Source organism: Chiloscyllium punctatum, chromosome 14, assembly GCF_047496795.1.
Source record: "Chiloscyllium punctatum isolate Juve2018m chromosome 14, sChiPun1.3, whole genome shotgun sequence".
Taxonomy (NCBI): Eukaryota; Metazoa; Chordata; class Chondrichthyes; order Orectolobiformes; family Hemiscylliidae; genus Chiloscyllium; species Chiloscyllium punctatum.
This window is the reverse complement of record NC_092752.1, coordinates 44,719,883-44,733,043: the sequence shown is the minus strand read 5'-3', so window position 1 is coordinate 44,733,043 and position 13,161 is coordinate 44,719,883. Positions and strand designations below refer to the sequence as shown.

General features: G+C 43.8%; 1 protein-coding gene across 3 annotated transcripts in view; it reads right to left on the bottom strand.

Annotated features, from left to right (window-relative positions):
* ctso (cathepsin O) overlaps positions 1-13,161 on the bottom strand; it is a 71,685-nt gene that overhangs the window by 2,969 nt on the left and 55,555 nt on the right. For 2 of the 3 annotated variants that reach the window (XM_072584276.1, XM_072584277.1), the window contains exon 7: positions 50-142. In XM_072584276.1, the coding sequence (XP_072440377.1) occupies positions 50-142 (93 nt within the window). Of the gene's footprint in view, positions 1-49; positions 143-471; positions 689-13,161 lie in introns of those variants that run through there. The other variant, XM_072584278.1, reaches the window with a different exon arrangement.

Genomic DNA, 13,161 nt, shown 5'->3' with positions numbered 1-13,161 from the left:
GAATGAAATTTTATTTTAAAATAAACTGTGGATTCCATAGAAAACTCACCACAAATATTTCTTCCCATTTTGATGTATACATAGCCATCAATTCCCCATGTGGTTCCCCATGAATTCCGTACAATCCAATAAGGAATATCACCTGTTTTCAAGAAAAAGTTGCTGCAAGTTACTGTTAATTCATTCTTGTCACTACTTCATGGCAAGCCCAATATCAAAAAGCACTTGTATCTACATTGCAGCACTGTGCGTAGAACCTCGGAGATCATTTCGATGTTAAGTGCTTTGCTTATTCAGCAAATTTTCAGGAGCGAGACCAGAGTTTTCACGACTGAGTCAACTCGGAACAATTCAGAACAAACTTTCTTGAACAGCTGGACTTTTGTTTTGGCCTGGGGTTGTGAATATAGTTCAACTTAACTTAACTGCAATAGTCAAGGATTTATTCACCTTTATTACAGACCACGGCATCTTGAAGCAGCTGGGAGGTGGAAGTGATGAATAAGTGGTAATTGCAGACAATTCAATAATTAGAGGAGACGAGTAGCACTCTTTGTAAGTAGGATTGTATATATTGCCTTCCTGCTGACAGGACAGGGAGCAACTCAAATAGTAAATTTGGAGAGGAGATGAGGGAGCCAGTTATGCTGAGGTGCACACATAGTGAATTGTTGAGAAGAGGTTCTGTCTGGAGAGTAGTAGAAACAAGAAGATACAATTATGAACATGGCTTCACAGTTTTAATCATTAGAGCATTTGATAAGGAGAATATGAAAGTGAACAAGCAGCTGAAAAAGTGGGATGAGAAAGAGAAATACCAATGTTAAGAGAGGAAGGAAAATTACTATTGGCATGTGCTCCATTGAAACAATTTAAAACCAATGATTTAATAGAATAGAGTGGCAACAAAGACTACAAACTATTAAGTTGCTGGAAGGAGGGTTTTCAGGTATAAATAAAGTTTCAAAAACAAACAAGAGGGAAGAGAGCAGGGAAAAGGTTAGAATTTGTACTTTAGGCAACACAGGCAAAGGGAAAACCGGAATACATAAATCAATTAAAGCAGAAGAGACAAGTATGAAATCTGTGAGAAAAATACTACAGTCAACATGCAGATTAGGATGTGCGACTCAAATAAACATTATTTACCCAAGTTCTTGAAATACACAAACCAAACTGAATAAACCTCAGGTCCAAATTCAACTTGTCAGGCTTGATACAATAGCTGTCACCAAGTCATGGTTGCCTGATAGTAAGGATCAGCAACTAAATACACCAGGTTATAAAATCGATTGGAAAGACAGATGTAATGGTAGGGGGAAAACATACTTGCCTTAGAAATAAGGATAAAATCACATCAATGATAAGAGATGGTGCCTTCATGATTTAACATTGAATTGGGATTTTGTATGGGACTCCAAATATCAGCTGACAAATATAGTTTGTTTAAAAGCAGAGATTAAGGGTTTTAACACTCTTATATAATGGGTTAAGGGGACGAGCATATATCAGAAAGATAGTGAATTTCTTGAATTTGTCCAGGACTGGACAACATTTTTTCTGCAACATTATGCCTTGCAGCTAACAAAGGGAATGTTGTAATGGATTTAGTAATGAATAATGAGCAAGATGTAGATGTAGCAAACAGTGTATGTATCTTTAACCAATTATGATTATAGGTGGCACGGTGGTTAGCACTGCTGCCTCACAGCGCCAGAGACCCGGGTTCAATTCCCGCCTCAGGCAACTGTCTGTGTGGAGTTTGCACATTCTCCCCGTGTCTGCATGGGTTTCCTCCGGGTGCTCCGGTTTCCTCCCACAGTCCAAAAATGTGTGGGTTAGGTGAGTTGGCCATGCTAAATTGCTCATAGTATTAGGTGAAGGGGTAAATGTAGGGGAATGGGTCTGGGTGGGTTGTGCTTCGGTGGGTCAGTGTGGACTTATTGGGCCGAAGGGCCTGTTTCCACACTGTACGTAACCTAAAAAAGTAATATAAGTCTAAAAAAAAGATCAAGTTCAATGCAGTGTCTGAAAGGGCAGACAGCTTGTAAGGGCAGAGTTTTACCTGCATCTTTGGAGACACATGGAGTGTTAAAGTTCCAAAAAGTGATGTAAGGTCAAGCTCCTGCTATAATCCTGTACATTTCCATTTTTCATAAGAAAATGAGGACTGCAGATGCTGGAGATCAGAGCTGAAAATGTGTTGCTGGAAAAGCGCAGCAGGTCAGGCAGCATCCAAGGAGCAGGAGAATTGACGTCATGCCCGAAACGTCGATTCTCCTTCCACTTCCATGTTTCACTTGACTAATTCAAGAAGGCTGCTTATAATCACCTTCTCAAGGGAAATTAGGAATGGACAACAAATGCTAAAATAACCACCAATACTCATATCCATGAAAGAATAAGATTTAAAAATACCTGCAGCAATACGATAGAAGATCTTTGCATTTCAGCAAATGTACATGAGGTGTTATTCTCCATACTAATTTATGGCAGTGAGACCTGAACTGTGAATCAGTGACACACACAGGTACTAGAGAAATTCCATCAGCAATGCCTCCAGATTCAGTGGAAAGACTACTCAATAAATTCATGCACACTTCTTAAAACTAGCCCACAAGCATTCAGGCAAAACGCCTTCCAACATCACATAATAGCATATAGAAGAATGAGAGGAGATCTCATTTAGGTGTACAAGATGTGAAAGGGAATTGACAAATTAGACACAGAGTAGATGTTTTCCTTTGTGGGGCTATACAGAAGGTCAGGTCATTGTTTTAGGTTGAGTGGCAAATTAAAAAGGGAGATGATAAGGAATTACTTCTCTCAGATTATAGTGAATATGTGGAATTCACTATCCCAGAGTACGGTGGATGTCAGGGCACTGAATAAATCTGATACGTAGATTTTTAGTTAGGAAAAGAGTCATGTATCAGCTTCCCATGGAGTTCTAGGGTACACCTGATCAGGTCCTGGGGATTTATCCACTGTTATGTGTATCAAGACGTAAAAGTGGATAAATCCCCAGGACCTGATCAGTGTACCCTGGAACTCTGTGGGAAGCTAGGGAAGTGATTGCTAGGTCCCTCGCTGAATATTTGTATCATCGATAGTCACAGGTGAGGTGCCGGAAGACTGGAGGTTGGCTAACGTGGTGCCACTGTTTAAGAAAGGTAGTAAGAGCAAGCCAGGGAGCTATAGACCAGTGAGCATGACGTTGGTGGTGGACAAGTTGTTGGAGGGAATCCTGAGGGACAGGATGTACATATATTTGGAAAGGCAAGGACTGATTAGAGATAGGCAAAATGGCTTTATGTGTAGGAAATCATGTCTCACAAACTTGATTGAGTTTTCAAAAGAAGTCACAAAGAGGATTGATGAGGGCAGAGCGGTGGATGTGATCTATATGGACTTCACTGAGGTGCTCAACAAGGTTCCCCATGGGAGAGTGGTTAGCAAGGTTAGGTCTCATGGAATACAGGAGAACTAGCCATTTGGATACAGAACTGGCTCAAAGGTAGAAGACAGAAGGTGATGGTAGAGGGTTGCTTTTCAGACTGGAGGCCTGTGACTAGTGGAGTGTCACAAGGATCGGTGCTGATTCCACTAGTTTTCATCATTTATATAAATGATTTGGATATGAACATAAGAGGTATAGTTAGTAAGTTTGCAGATGACACCAAAATTGGAGGTGTAGTGGACAGCGAAGATGGTTACCTCAGATTACAACAGGATCTGGACCAGATGGGCCAATGGGCTGAGATGAAGTTTAATTCCGATAAATGCGAGAGGCTGCATTTTGGGAAAGCAAATCTTAGCAGGATTTATACACTTAATAAGGTCCTACGGAGTGTTGCTGAACAAAGAGACCTTGGAGTGCAGGTTCATAGCTCCTTCAAAGTGGAGTTGCAGGTAGATAAGATAGTGAAGAAGGCGTTTGGTATGCGTTCCTTTATTGTTAGAGTATTGAGTGCAGGAGTTGGGAGGTCATGTTGCAGCTGTACAGGACATTGGTTAGGCCACTGTTGGAATATTGTGTGCAATTCTGGTCTCCTTCCTATTGGAAGAATGTTGTGAAACTTGAAAGGGTTCAGAAAAGGATGTTGCCAGAGTTGGAGGATTTGAGCTAAAGGGAGAGGTTGAATAAGCAAGGGCTGTTTTCCCTGGAGTGCTGGAGGCTGAGGGGTGACCTTATAGAAGTTTATAAAATTATGACGGGCATGGATAGGATAAATAGACAAGGTTTCTTCCTTAGGGTGGGGGAGTCCAGAACTAGAGGCCATAGGTTTAGGGTGAGAGGGGAAAGATATAAAAGAGACCGAAGGGGCAATGTTTTCATGGAGAGGATGATGCGTGTGTGGAATGAGCTGCCAAAGGAAGTGGTGGAGGCTGATACAATTGGAACATTTAAAAGGCATCTAAATAGATATATGAATAGGAAAGGTTTAGAGGGATATGGGCTGGGTGCTAGATTGGGTTGGGATACCTGGTTGGCATGGATGGGTTGGACCAATGGGCTTGTTTCCATGTTGTACATCTCTATGACTCCTGGGAGTGGGCAGACAGTACAGTTGAGGCTAAGATGAGATCAGGTTGCATGGGTTTGAGGGGCTGAATTGCCTATTCGTGCTGCTCTTTCTTATGTTCTTACAATGGACTGAACACTATTTCTGGATGACTGAAGACATAGAACATGGAACTGTTTGGCACAGGAACAGGCCCTTCGACCCACAATGCTGTACTGTACATGATGCCAAATTAAACTAATCCCTTCTGCATGCCCTTGGTCCACCCCTTGCATACTTCTGAGCTTATCTAAAAATCTCTTAAACACCTCTATCGTATCTAGGAGAAAGTGAGGACTGCAGGTGCTGGAGATCAGAGTCAAGAGTGTAGTGCTGGAAAAGCACAGCAGGTCAGGCAGCATCCGCGGAGCAGGAGAATCGATGGTTAGGCCCAAAACGTCTATTCACCTCCTCGAATGCTGCCTGACCTGCTGTGTTTTTCTCGAGCCCTATTGTATCTGCCTTTACCACCATCCCTGGCAGTATGTTCCAGGCTCCTACTACTCTGTCTAAAACATCCCCTCACATCTTCTTTGAGCTTTCCCCTTTCACTTTAAAAGCATTTCCCGAGTTTGTAGACATTTCAATTCTGGGGATTCTGTCCATCAACCCTATCCAGCCATCTCGTAATTTTATAAACTTCTGCCAAGTCTCCCTTCAGCCTCCCTCGCTCCACACAAAACAACCTGAGATTTTCTAGCTTCTCCTTAGAGAGAATAAGGCCCCTCAAAGATCAGTAAGGCAGCCTTTGTCAGCTGCAGAAAATGGGGGAGATACTAAATGAGTATTTTGCATTGGTACTTACTGTGGAAAAGGATATGGAAGATATAAAAAGTAGCGAAATAGATGGTGACAACTTGCAAAATGTCCATATTTTGGAAGTGCTGCATGTCTTTGAATTAGATAACTTACAGTGCGGAAACAGGCCCTTCAGCCCAACAAATCCACACCGACCCTCCGAAGAGCAACCCAGCCAAACCCATTCCCCTGCATTAACCCCTTCGCCTAACACTTCGGGCAATTTAGCATGGCCACTTCACTTAGCCTGCACACCTTTGGACTGTGGGAGGAAACTGGAGCACCCGGAGGAAACCCATGCAGACTCGGGGAGATTGTGTAAACTCCACACAGACAGTTGCCTGAGGCGGGAATTGAACCCAGGTCTCTAGCACTATGAGGGAGCAGTGCTAACCACTGTGCCACCGTGCCGCCCACCTTGAAACGCATAAAAGTGGATAAATCCACAGGACCTGATCAGGTGTACCCTAGAACACTGTGGGAAGCTAGCGAAGTGATTGCTAGGCCTAAGATATTTGCATCATCAATAGTCACAGGTGAGGTCCCGGAAGACTGAAGATTGGCAAACGTGGTGCCACTGTTTAAGAAGGGCGGTAAAGACAAGCCAGGGAACTATAGATCAGTGAGCCTGACATCGATGGTGGGCAAGTTGTTGGAGGGAATCCTGAGGGACAGGATGTACATGTATTTAGAAAGGCAAGGACTGATTAGGGATAGTCAACACGGCTTTGTGCGTGGGAAATCATGTCTCACAAACTTGATTGAGTGTTTTGAAGACGTAACAAAGAGCATTGTGTGCGGCAAGGTGGCACAGTGGTTAGCACTGCTGCCTCACAGCGCAAGAGACCCGGGTTCAATTCCTGCCTCAGGTGACTGTCTGTGTGGAGTTTGCACATTCTCCCAGTGTCTGCGTGGGTGCCCTCCAGGTGCTCCGGTTTCCTCCCACAGTCCAAAAATGTGCAGGTTAGGTGAATTGGCCATGCTAAATTGCCCATAGTAAAGGAGTAAATGTAGGGGAATGGGTTTCGGTGGGTTGCGCTTCGGCGGGTCGGTGTAGATTTGTTGGGCTGAAGGGCCTGTTTCTGTACTGTAAGTAATTTAATCTAATCTAATCTAATCTAACAAAGAGGATTGGAGAGGGCAGAGCGTAGATGTGATGTGATCTATATGGACTTCAGTAAGGCGTTCGACAAGGTTCCCCATGGGAGACTGATTAGCAAGGTTAGATCTCACGAAATACAGGGAGAACTAGCCATTTGGATTCAGAACTGGCTCAAAGGTAGAAGACAGAGCGTGGTAGTGGAGGGTTGTTTTTCAGACTGGAGGCCTGTGACCAGTGGAATGCCACAAGGATCGGTGCTGGGTCCTCTCTCTACCTTTTGTCATTTACATAAATGATTTGGATGCAAGCATAAGAGGTACAGTTAGTAAGTTTGCAGATGACACCAAAATTGGAGGAGTAGTGGACAGTGAAGAGGGTTACCTCAGATTACAACAGGATCTGGACCAGATGGGCCAATGGGCCGAGAAGTGGCAGATGGAGTTTAATTCAGATAAATGCGAGGTGCTGCATTTTGTGAAAGCAAATCTTAGCAGGAATTATACACTTAATGGTAAGGTCCCTAGAGAGTGTTGCTGAACAAAGAGACCTTGGAGTGAGTGTTCATAGCTCATTGAAAGTGGAGTCGCAGGTAGATAGGACAGTGAAGAAGGCATTTGGAATGCTTTCCTTTATTGGTCAGAGTATTGAGTACAGGAGTTGCGAGGTCACGTTGTGGCTGTACAGGACATTGGTTAGGCCACTGTTGGAATAATGTGTGCCATTCTGGTTTCTTTCCTATTGGAAAGATGTTGTGAAACATGAAAGGGTTCAGAAAAGATTTACAAGAATATTGGCAGGGTTGGAGAGCTATAGAGAGAGGCTGAACAGGCTGGGGCTGTTTTCCTTGAAGCGTCAGAAGTGGAGGGGTCACCTTCTAGAGGTTTACAAAATTATGAGGGGCATGGATAGGATAAACAGACAAAGTCTTTTTCCTGGGGTCAGGGAGTCCAGAACTAGAGGGCATAGGTTTAGGGTGAGAGGGGAAAGATATAAAAGGGACCTAAGGGGCAATATTTTCATGCAGAGGGTGGTATGTGTCTGGAATGAGCTGCCAGAGGAAGTGGTGGAGACTGGTACAATTGCAACATTTAAAAGGCATTTGGATGGGTTTATGAATAGGAAGGGTTTGGAGGGATATTGGCCAGGTGCTGGCAGGTGGGACTAGATTGGGTTGGGATATCTGGTCGGCATGGATGGGTTATTTCCATGTTGTACATCTCTATGACTCTATGCCCTCGAATCCAGGCCGCATCCTGGTAAATGACTTATTCACCCTTTCCAAAGCCTCTACGTCCTTGCTTTAATGTGGTGACCAGAATTGAATGCAATACTCTCAGTGTGGCCTAACCAAAGTCTTGTAGATCTGCAACATGACATTCTCACTCTTGTATTTAATTCCCTGAGCAATAAAGGCAAGCATGCCATGTGCCTACTTGACTACTTTCAGAGAGTTATGCAACCCCAAGATCCCCCTATTCATCAATGCTGTTCAGGCTCCTGCCATTAACTATATATCTCCTTAACATTTGATCTCTCAAAGTGCAGCACCTCACACATTCACAGATTAAACTCCATCTGCCATTCAATCACCTATTTCTACATCTGATCTGGATCCTGCTATAACCTTCGACAACTTTCTACACAATCCACAACTCCACCGATCTTTGTGCCATCTGCAAACTTATTAACCCACTTATCTACAGTTTCATTCATGTCATTTATATATACAGCACAAATAGCAGAGGCCCCAGTATGGATCCCTATGGAACATCACTGGTCACAGGCCTCCAGCCTGGTAAAAAAACAACCTTCCTCCGCTACCCTCTGCCTTCTATGGGCAAGTCAATACTGAATCCATGCAGCCAAGTCATCGTGGAACCCATGCGTCCTAATCTTCTTGGTGAGCCTACCATGAGGGCTTCTGTTGAAACCTCACTAAAATCCATGTGGACAACATCCACTGCTCTACCCTCATTGACCACCTTTGCCACTTCCTTGAAAAATTCCATCAAGTTACTGCCCTGCACAAAACCATGTTCACTATCCCTAATTATGCCAAGCTTTTCCAAATGTACGTAAATTCTCTCCCTAAGAATTCTCTCCACAGCTTCCTAACCACTGATGTGAAACTCAACAGTCTATAGTTTCCTGGATTATTCCTATTTCCCTTTTTGAGTAGAGTAATAACGTTAGCCACTTGCCAGTCCTCTGGGACCTCTCCAGTGGCTACTGAGGATACAAAGACCTTGGTCAAGGCCACAGCAATTTCTTTCTTGCCTCTCTCAATAACCTGGTGTAGATACCATCAGGCCCTGGTGACCTATCAACCTTAAATGCTCTTCAAGTGACCAAACACCATTTCTTTCTTGATCACAAAATGCCCTAGCATATTAGCATGCTGCACACAAATCTCACAGTAAGACTGCAAGGTTCTAGCTCATGGATTCCAAAATGATCAGCATTCTAGCACAGGGCATAGAAAATGCTACAAAGACATTGTCTGAAGCATTTCCAGAAGCTCAGTCATTTAACGACTGGAATGAGCTTGCTTTGAATCATTCAAAATGCTGGAAACTTATCCATCTCGATGCATTGCACCTTGAGTCCAAATGATGTAATGAAAAGGCAGAGCAGTAGCAGAGACTGAAGGTAGAGGATCCCATTCCTGAACTCTGAATCCTACTATTACATGGGAAATCCATGTCCCAGAGATATGAGGAGAGAGAATTGGCCTGTTATAGAGTTGTACAGTTCTACAGCTTGAAAACAAAACCATGCTTTCTGCCCTAATTAGGCCATGCTTTTCCAAATGTGTGTAAATCCTATCCCTAAAAATCTCTCCAATAGCTTCTCAGACAACGCGAGACCCACCGGTCTATAGTTTCCTGGATTATCCCTATTTTCCTTTTTGAACAGAGGAAAAACATTAGCTACTTGCCAGTCCTCCAGGACCCGGTGAGGATACAAAGATTTTGGTCAAGGTCCCAGCAATTTTCTCTTTTGCTTCTCTCAGTAACCTGGGATAGGTACCAGCATGGGGACTTATCCACCTTAAATGTGCTTCATAACACCAAACACTACTTCTTTCTTGATCTCAAAATGCCCTAGCACATTAGCATGTTCCACACAAATCCCACTAACCTCCTCCTGGATGAATACTGACACAATTCTGGATATTGCCCACATCCTCAGCCTCCAAACACAAGTTTATCCTTGTGTGGTTAAACCTTTTCCCTAGTTACCCTCTCGTTTTTAATGAATATGTAGAATGCCTTGGGATTCTCTTTACCCTGTGTTGAAAAATGTGGTGCTGGAAAAACACAGCAGGCCAGGCAGCATCTGAGGAACCTGCTGTGTTTTTCCAGCACCACATTTTTCAACTCTGGTACTCCAGCATCTGCAATCCTCACTTTCTCCTATTCTCTTTACCCTACTTGCCAAGGTCCATAAGACCATAAGACCATAAGACATAGGAGTGGAAGTAAGGCCATTCGGCCCATCGAGTCCACTCCGCCATTCAATCATGGCTGATGCGCATTTCAGCTCCACTTGCCAGCGTTCTCCCCGTAGCCCTTAATTCCTCTAGACAACAAGGTCATTTCACGGCCCCTTCTTGCTCTCCTAATTCCCTGTTTGAATTCTTTTCTGCTTTCCTAATATTCTTCACAGACCCTGCCTGATTTTAGCTTCCTAAACCTTGTGTTTGATTCTTTTCTCCTTTTGATTAAATTCACAACCTCCTCCTTCGCCAAGGGTCCACGACCTTGCCATCCTTGTACTGGAACATGCTAGCCCTGAACTCTCCCCAGCAGGTCTTTAAACAATTCCCACATGTCAAATGTGGACTTGTCTGATAACAGTTCCTCCCAATTAACACTCCCAGTTCCTGCCTAATACCGCTATAATTCGCCCTCCCCCAATTTAGTACCACACCACAAGGTCCTGACTTATCCTTATTCATACCTATCTTAAAACTAACGAGTTGTGATCACTGTTTCCAAAATGCTCTTCCACTGAAAGGTCTGTCACCTGGCCAGGCTCATTTGCCAGCACAAGATTCAGTATAGTCCACCTTCTAGTTGGACTATCCACATACTGTTGCAAGAAACCATTTTAGACGTCGTTAACAAATTCTGCCTCATCTAAACCTCTTGCTCTATGGAAGTCCCTGCTAATATCGATGAAGTTAAAGCCACCCACCTATGACAACTCTGATCTTTCCATGTTTGTTCCTCAATGTATGTTGAGGGGCGGGGGTGCATGGTGCTATGATATCATCCCATAATAGTGACTACACCGGTGTTATTGTTGAGCTCCACCTATATTGTCTCAGTGGATGAGTTCTCCAGTATGTCCACTCTGAGTGTAGATATAATATTCTCCCTGACTGCGAATGCAACTCCTCCACCTCTTTTACCTTTCTATCTTGTATAAAATAACAAAACCTTGAAATGTTGAGCAGTCAGTCCTGTCCCTCTCTTAACCAAGTCTCTGTAATGGTCACAACATCATTGTCTCATGTACTGATCCAGACTCTAAGCTCATCTGACTTAACTATAATACTCCTTGCGTTGAAATAGACATACTTCAGCCCATTAGTACTATCGTGCTCATTACCTGTCTCTGCCTGTCCCAATATCTCCCTTCCCCTCAATCCCTCCACTTGCTGACTTGTTGCTCTGACTCTCATCCCTCTGGCCACTCTAGTTTAAACCCTCCAAAGTAGCAGTAGTGAACCTCCCTGCGAGGATAATTGTTCTCCTCCTGTTTAGGTGCAACCTGCCCCTCTTGTCCAGGTCACCCCTGCCCCAGAAGAGGCTCCAATGAATCAAGAACCTGAAACCCTGCCCCTGCACCAGCTCCCCATCGACACATTCATCTCTCTTATCTTTCTACTCCTTACCTCACTAGCATGTGGCACTGGTAGTATCCCAGAGATTACTACCCTCAAGGTCCTGCTTTTCAGCCTCTTTCCTAACTCCCTGTACTTATATCAGAGGACCTCACCCCTCTTTTCACCAATGTCATTGGTACCAATGTGCACAATGATTTCTGGCTGCTCACCCTCCCCCTTAAGAATTTCAAGCAGCCACTCAGAGAAGTCCTTGACCCTGACACCAGGGAGGCAACACAGCATCTCGCGTCTTGAACACAGCCAAATAAATGCCTGTCTGTGCCCTTAACTAGTGAGTCTCCTACCACTATCACTCACTTGGATCTTGCCTGACCCTGCTCTACAGCAGAGCCAGTTGTGATGCCACAGGCCTGGCTGCTACTGTTATACCCCCCTGAGAGGCTACCACCCCTACCCCTCCAAAACAGTTACAACGGTACGCCTGTTAGAAGGGGAATAGTTGCTGATATATTGTCATGGAGTACATGGAAGATGCAAATGAATTTCACTGGACAGCCGACTTTTGACAGGATGTTCCATGACATTTCCTGATTTACTAAGTCAAAAGCCTTGGCCAGATTGACAAAGGTGGTGTGGTGTTGGTATTATTCCTGTCATTTTTCTTGGAGTTGCTGAGCTGTGAAAATCATGCCCCTAGCTCCATGGTTTGGAAGGATGCTACACTAGCTTTCAGGAAGGATTTCCTCAGAGATTGGGAGAAGGTGCCTGGTGAGGATTCGGATGATGATCATCCCAGCGATATAGAGTACGGAGACTGCTCGGTAGTTCCCACTGTCTACCTCTTTCTTGAAAATGGTGGTATTGGCAGCATCCCTGAGATTGGCAAAGATTCCTTCTTTGTCTCAGATTCTGAGGAAGAGTTGAGGGAGATGGCAGGTAAGCTTTGCTCCTCCAAGTTCAAAAATCTCTACCGAAATCCCATTACTTCTCCATTCTTCATGTGTCTAATGGTGGCATCATCCTTGATGGTGAGTTGAGGGATTTCCTCAAACATGTACTCAACAATAATTCCCTCATGGTTTACAAATTCTTGGAAATATTCTCTTCATAAGAGGCTGATGATTTCTCTCTCCCTCTCAAAAGAGTTCCACTCTTATTCTGCACTGATTTGAGGCCAAGGGTGTTGGGTGTGTAGAATGCCTTGGTAGCACTATAGAAATCCCAGGTGTCATACTTGTCAGCACAGAGTTGTAACTCCTTCGCTTTCTTGCCATTGGTTCTTGATTTTCTTACTTCTTCTTTGTAACTCTACCTTTCATTTTTGATATCTTTGACTCACTGTTGATTTCTTTTTACCAGGCTCATTGAGTTTTCCTCTTCTTGTCAATGAGGTCCTGGATGATGTGGTCATCCTCATCAAATCATTCTTGGTGTTTCCCAGTCATACAGCCGATGGTTTGATCATGGCAAGAGATGATGGCTGCATTAAGTTCCTTCCAGATTTTCTCCACTCCGTTAAAATTAACTCATTGGAGATTTTGGTTAAGACATTACTGGAAGTAAGTTAGTTTGCTTGGTTCTTGAAGCTGCTCAACATTGAGCTTCTTTCTGAATTGCTTCTTTGTCTACCTGCTTTGAGTGGCACTTGATGGACATTGAGGTGTGGATGAGCTGGTGGTCTGTTTGGCAGCTGTCTGCACTAGTCATTGTTTTGTAATGAGGACATTCTTTTGATCTTGGGATTGAATGATGATGTAGTGGATCATGTGACAGTGCTTGGATCATGGATGCTTCCAGGAAGTCTTGAACTTGCCTTTTTGGTGGAAATGTTAGCTGTGACA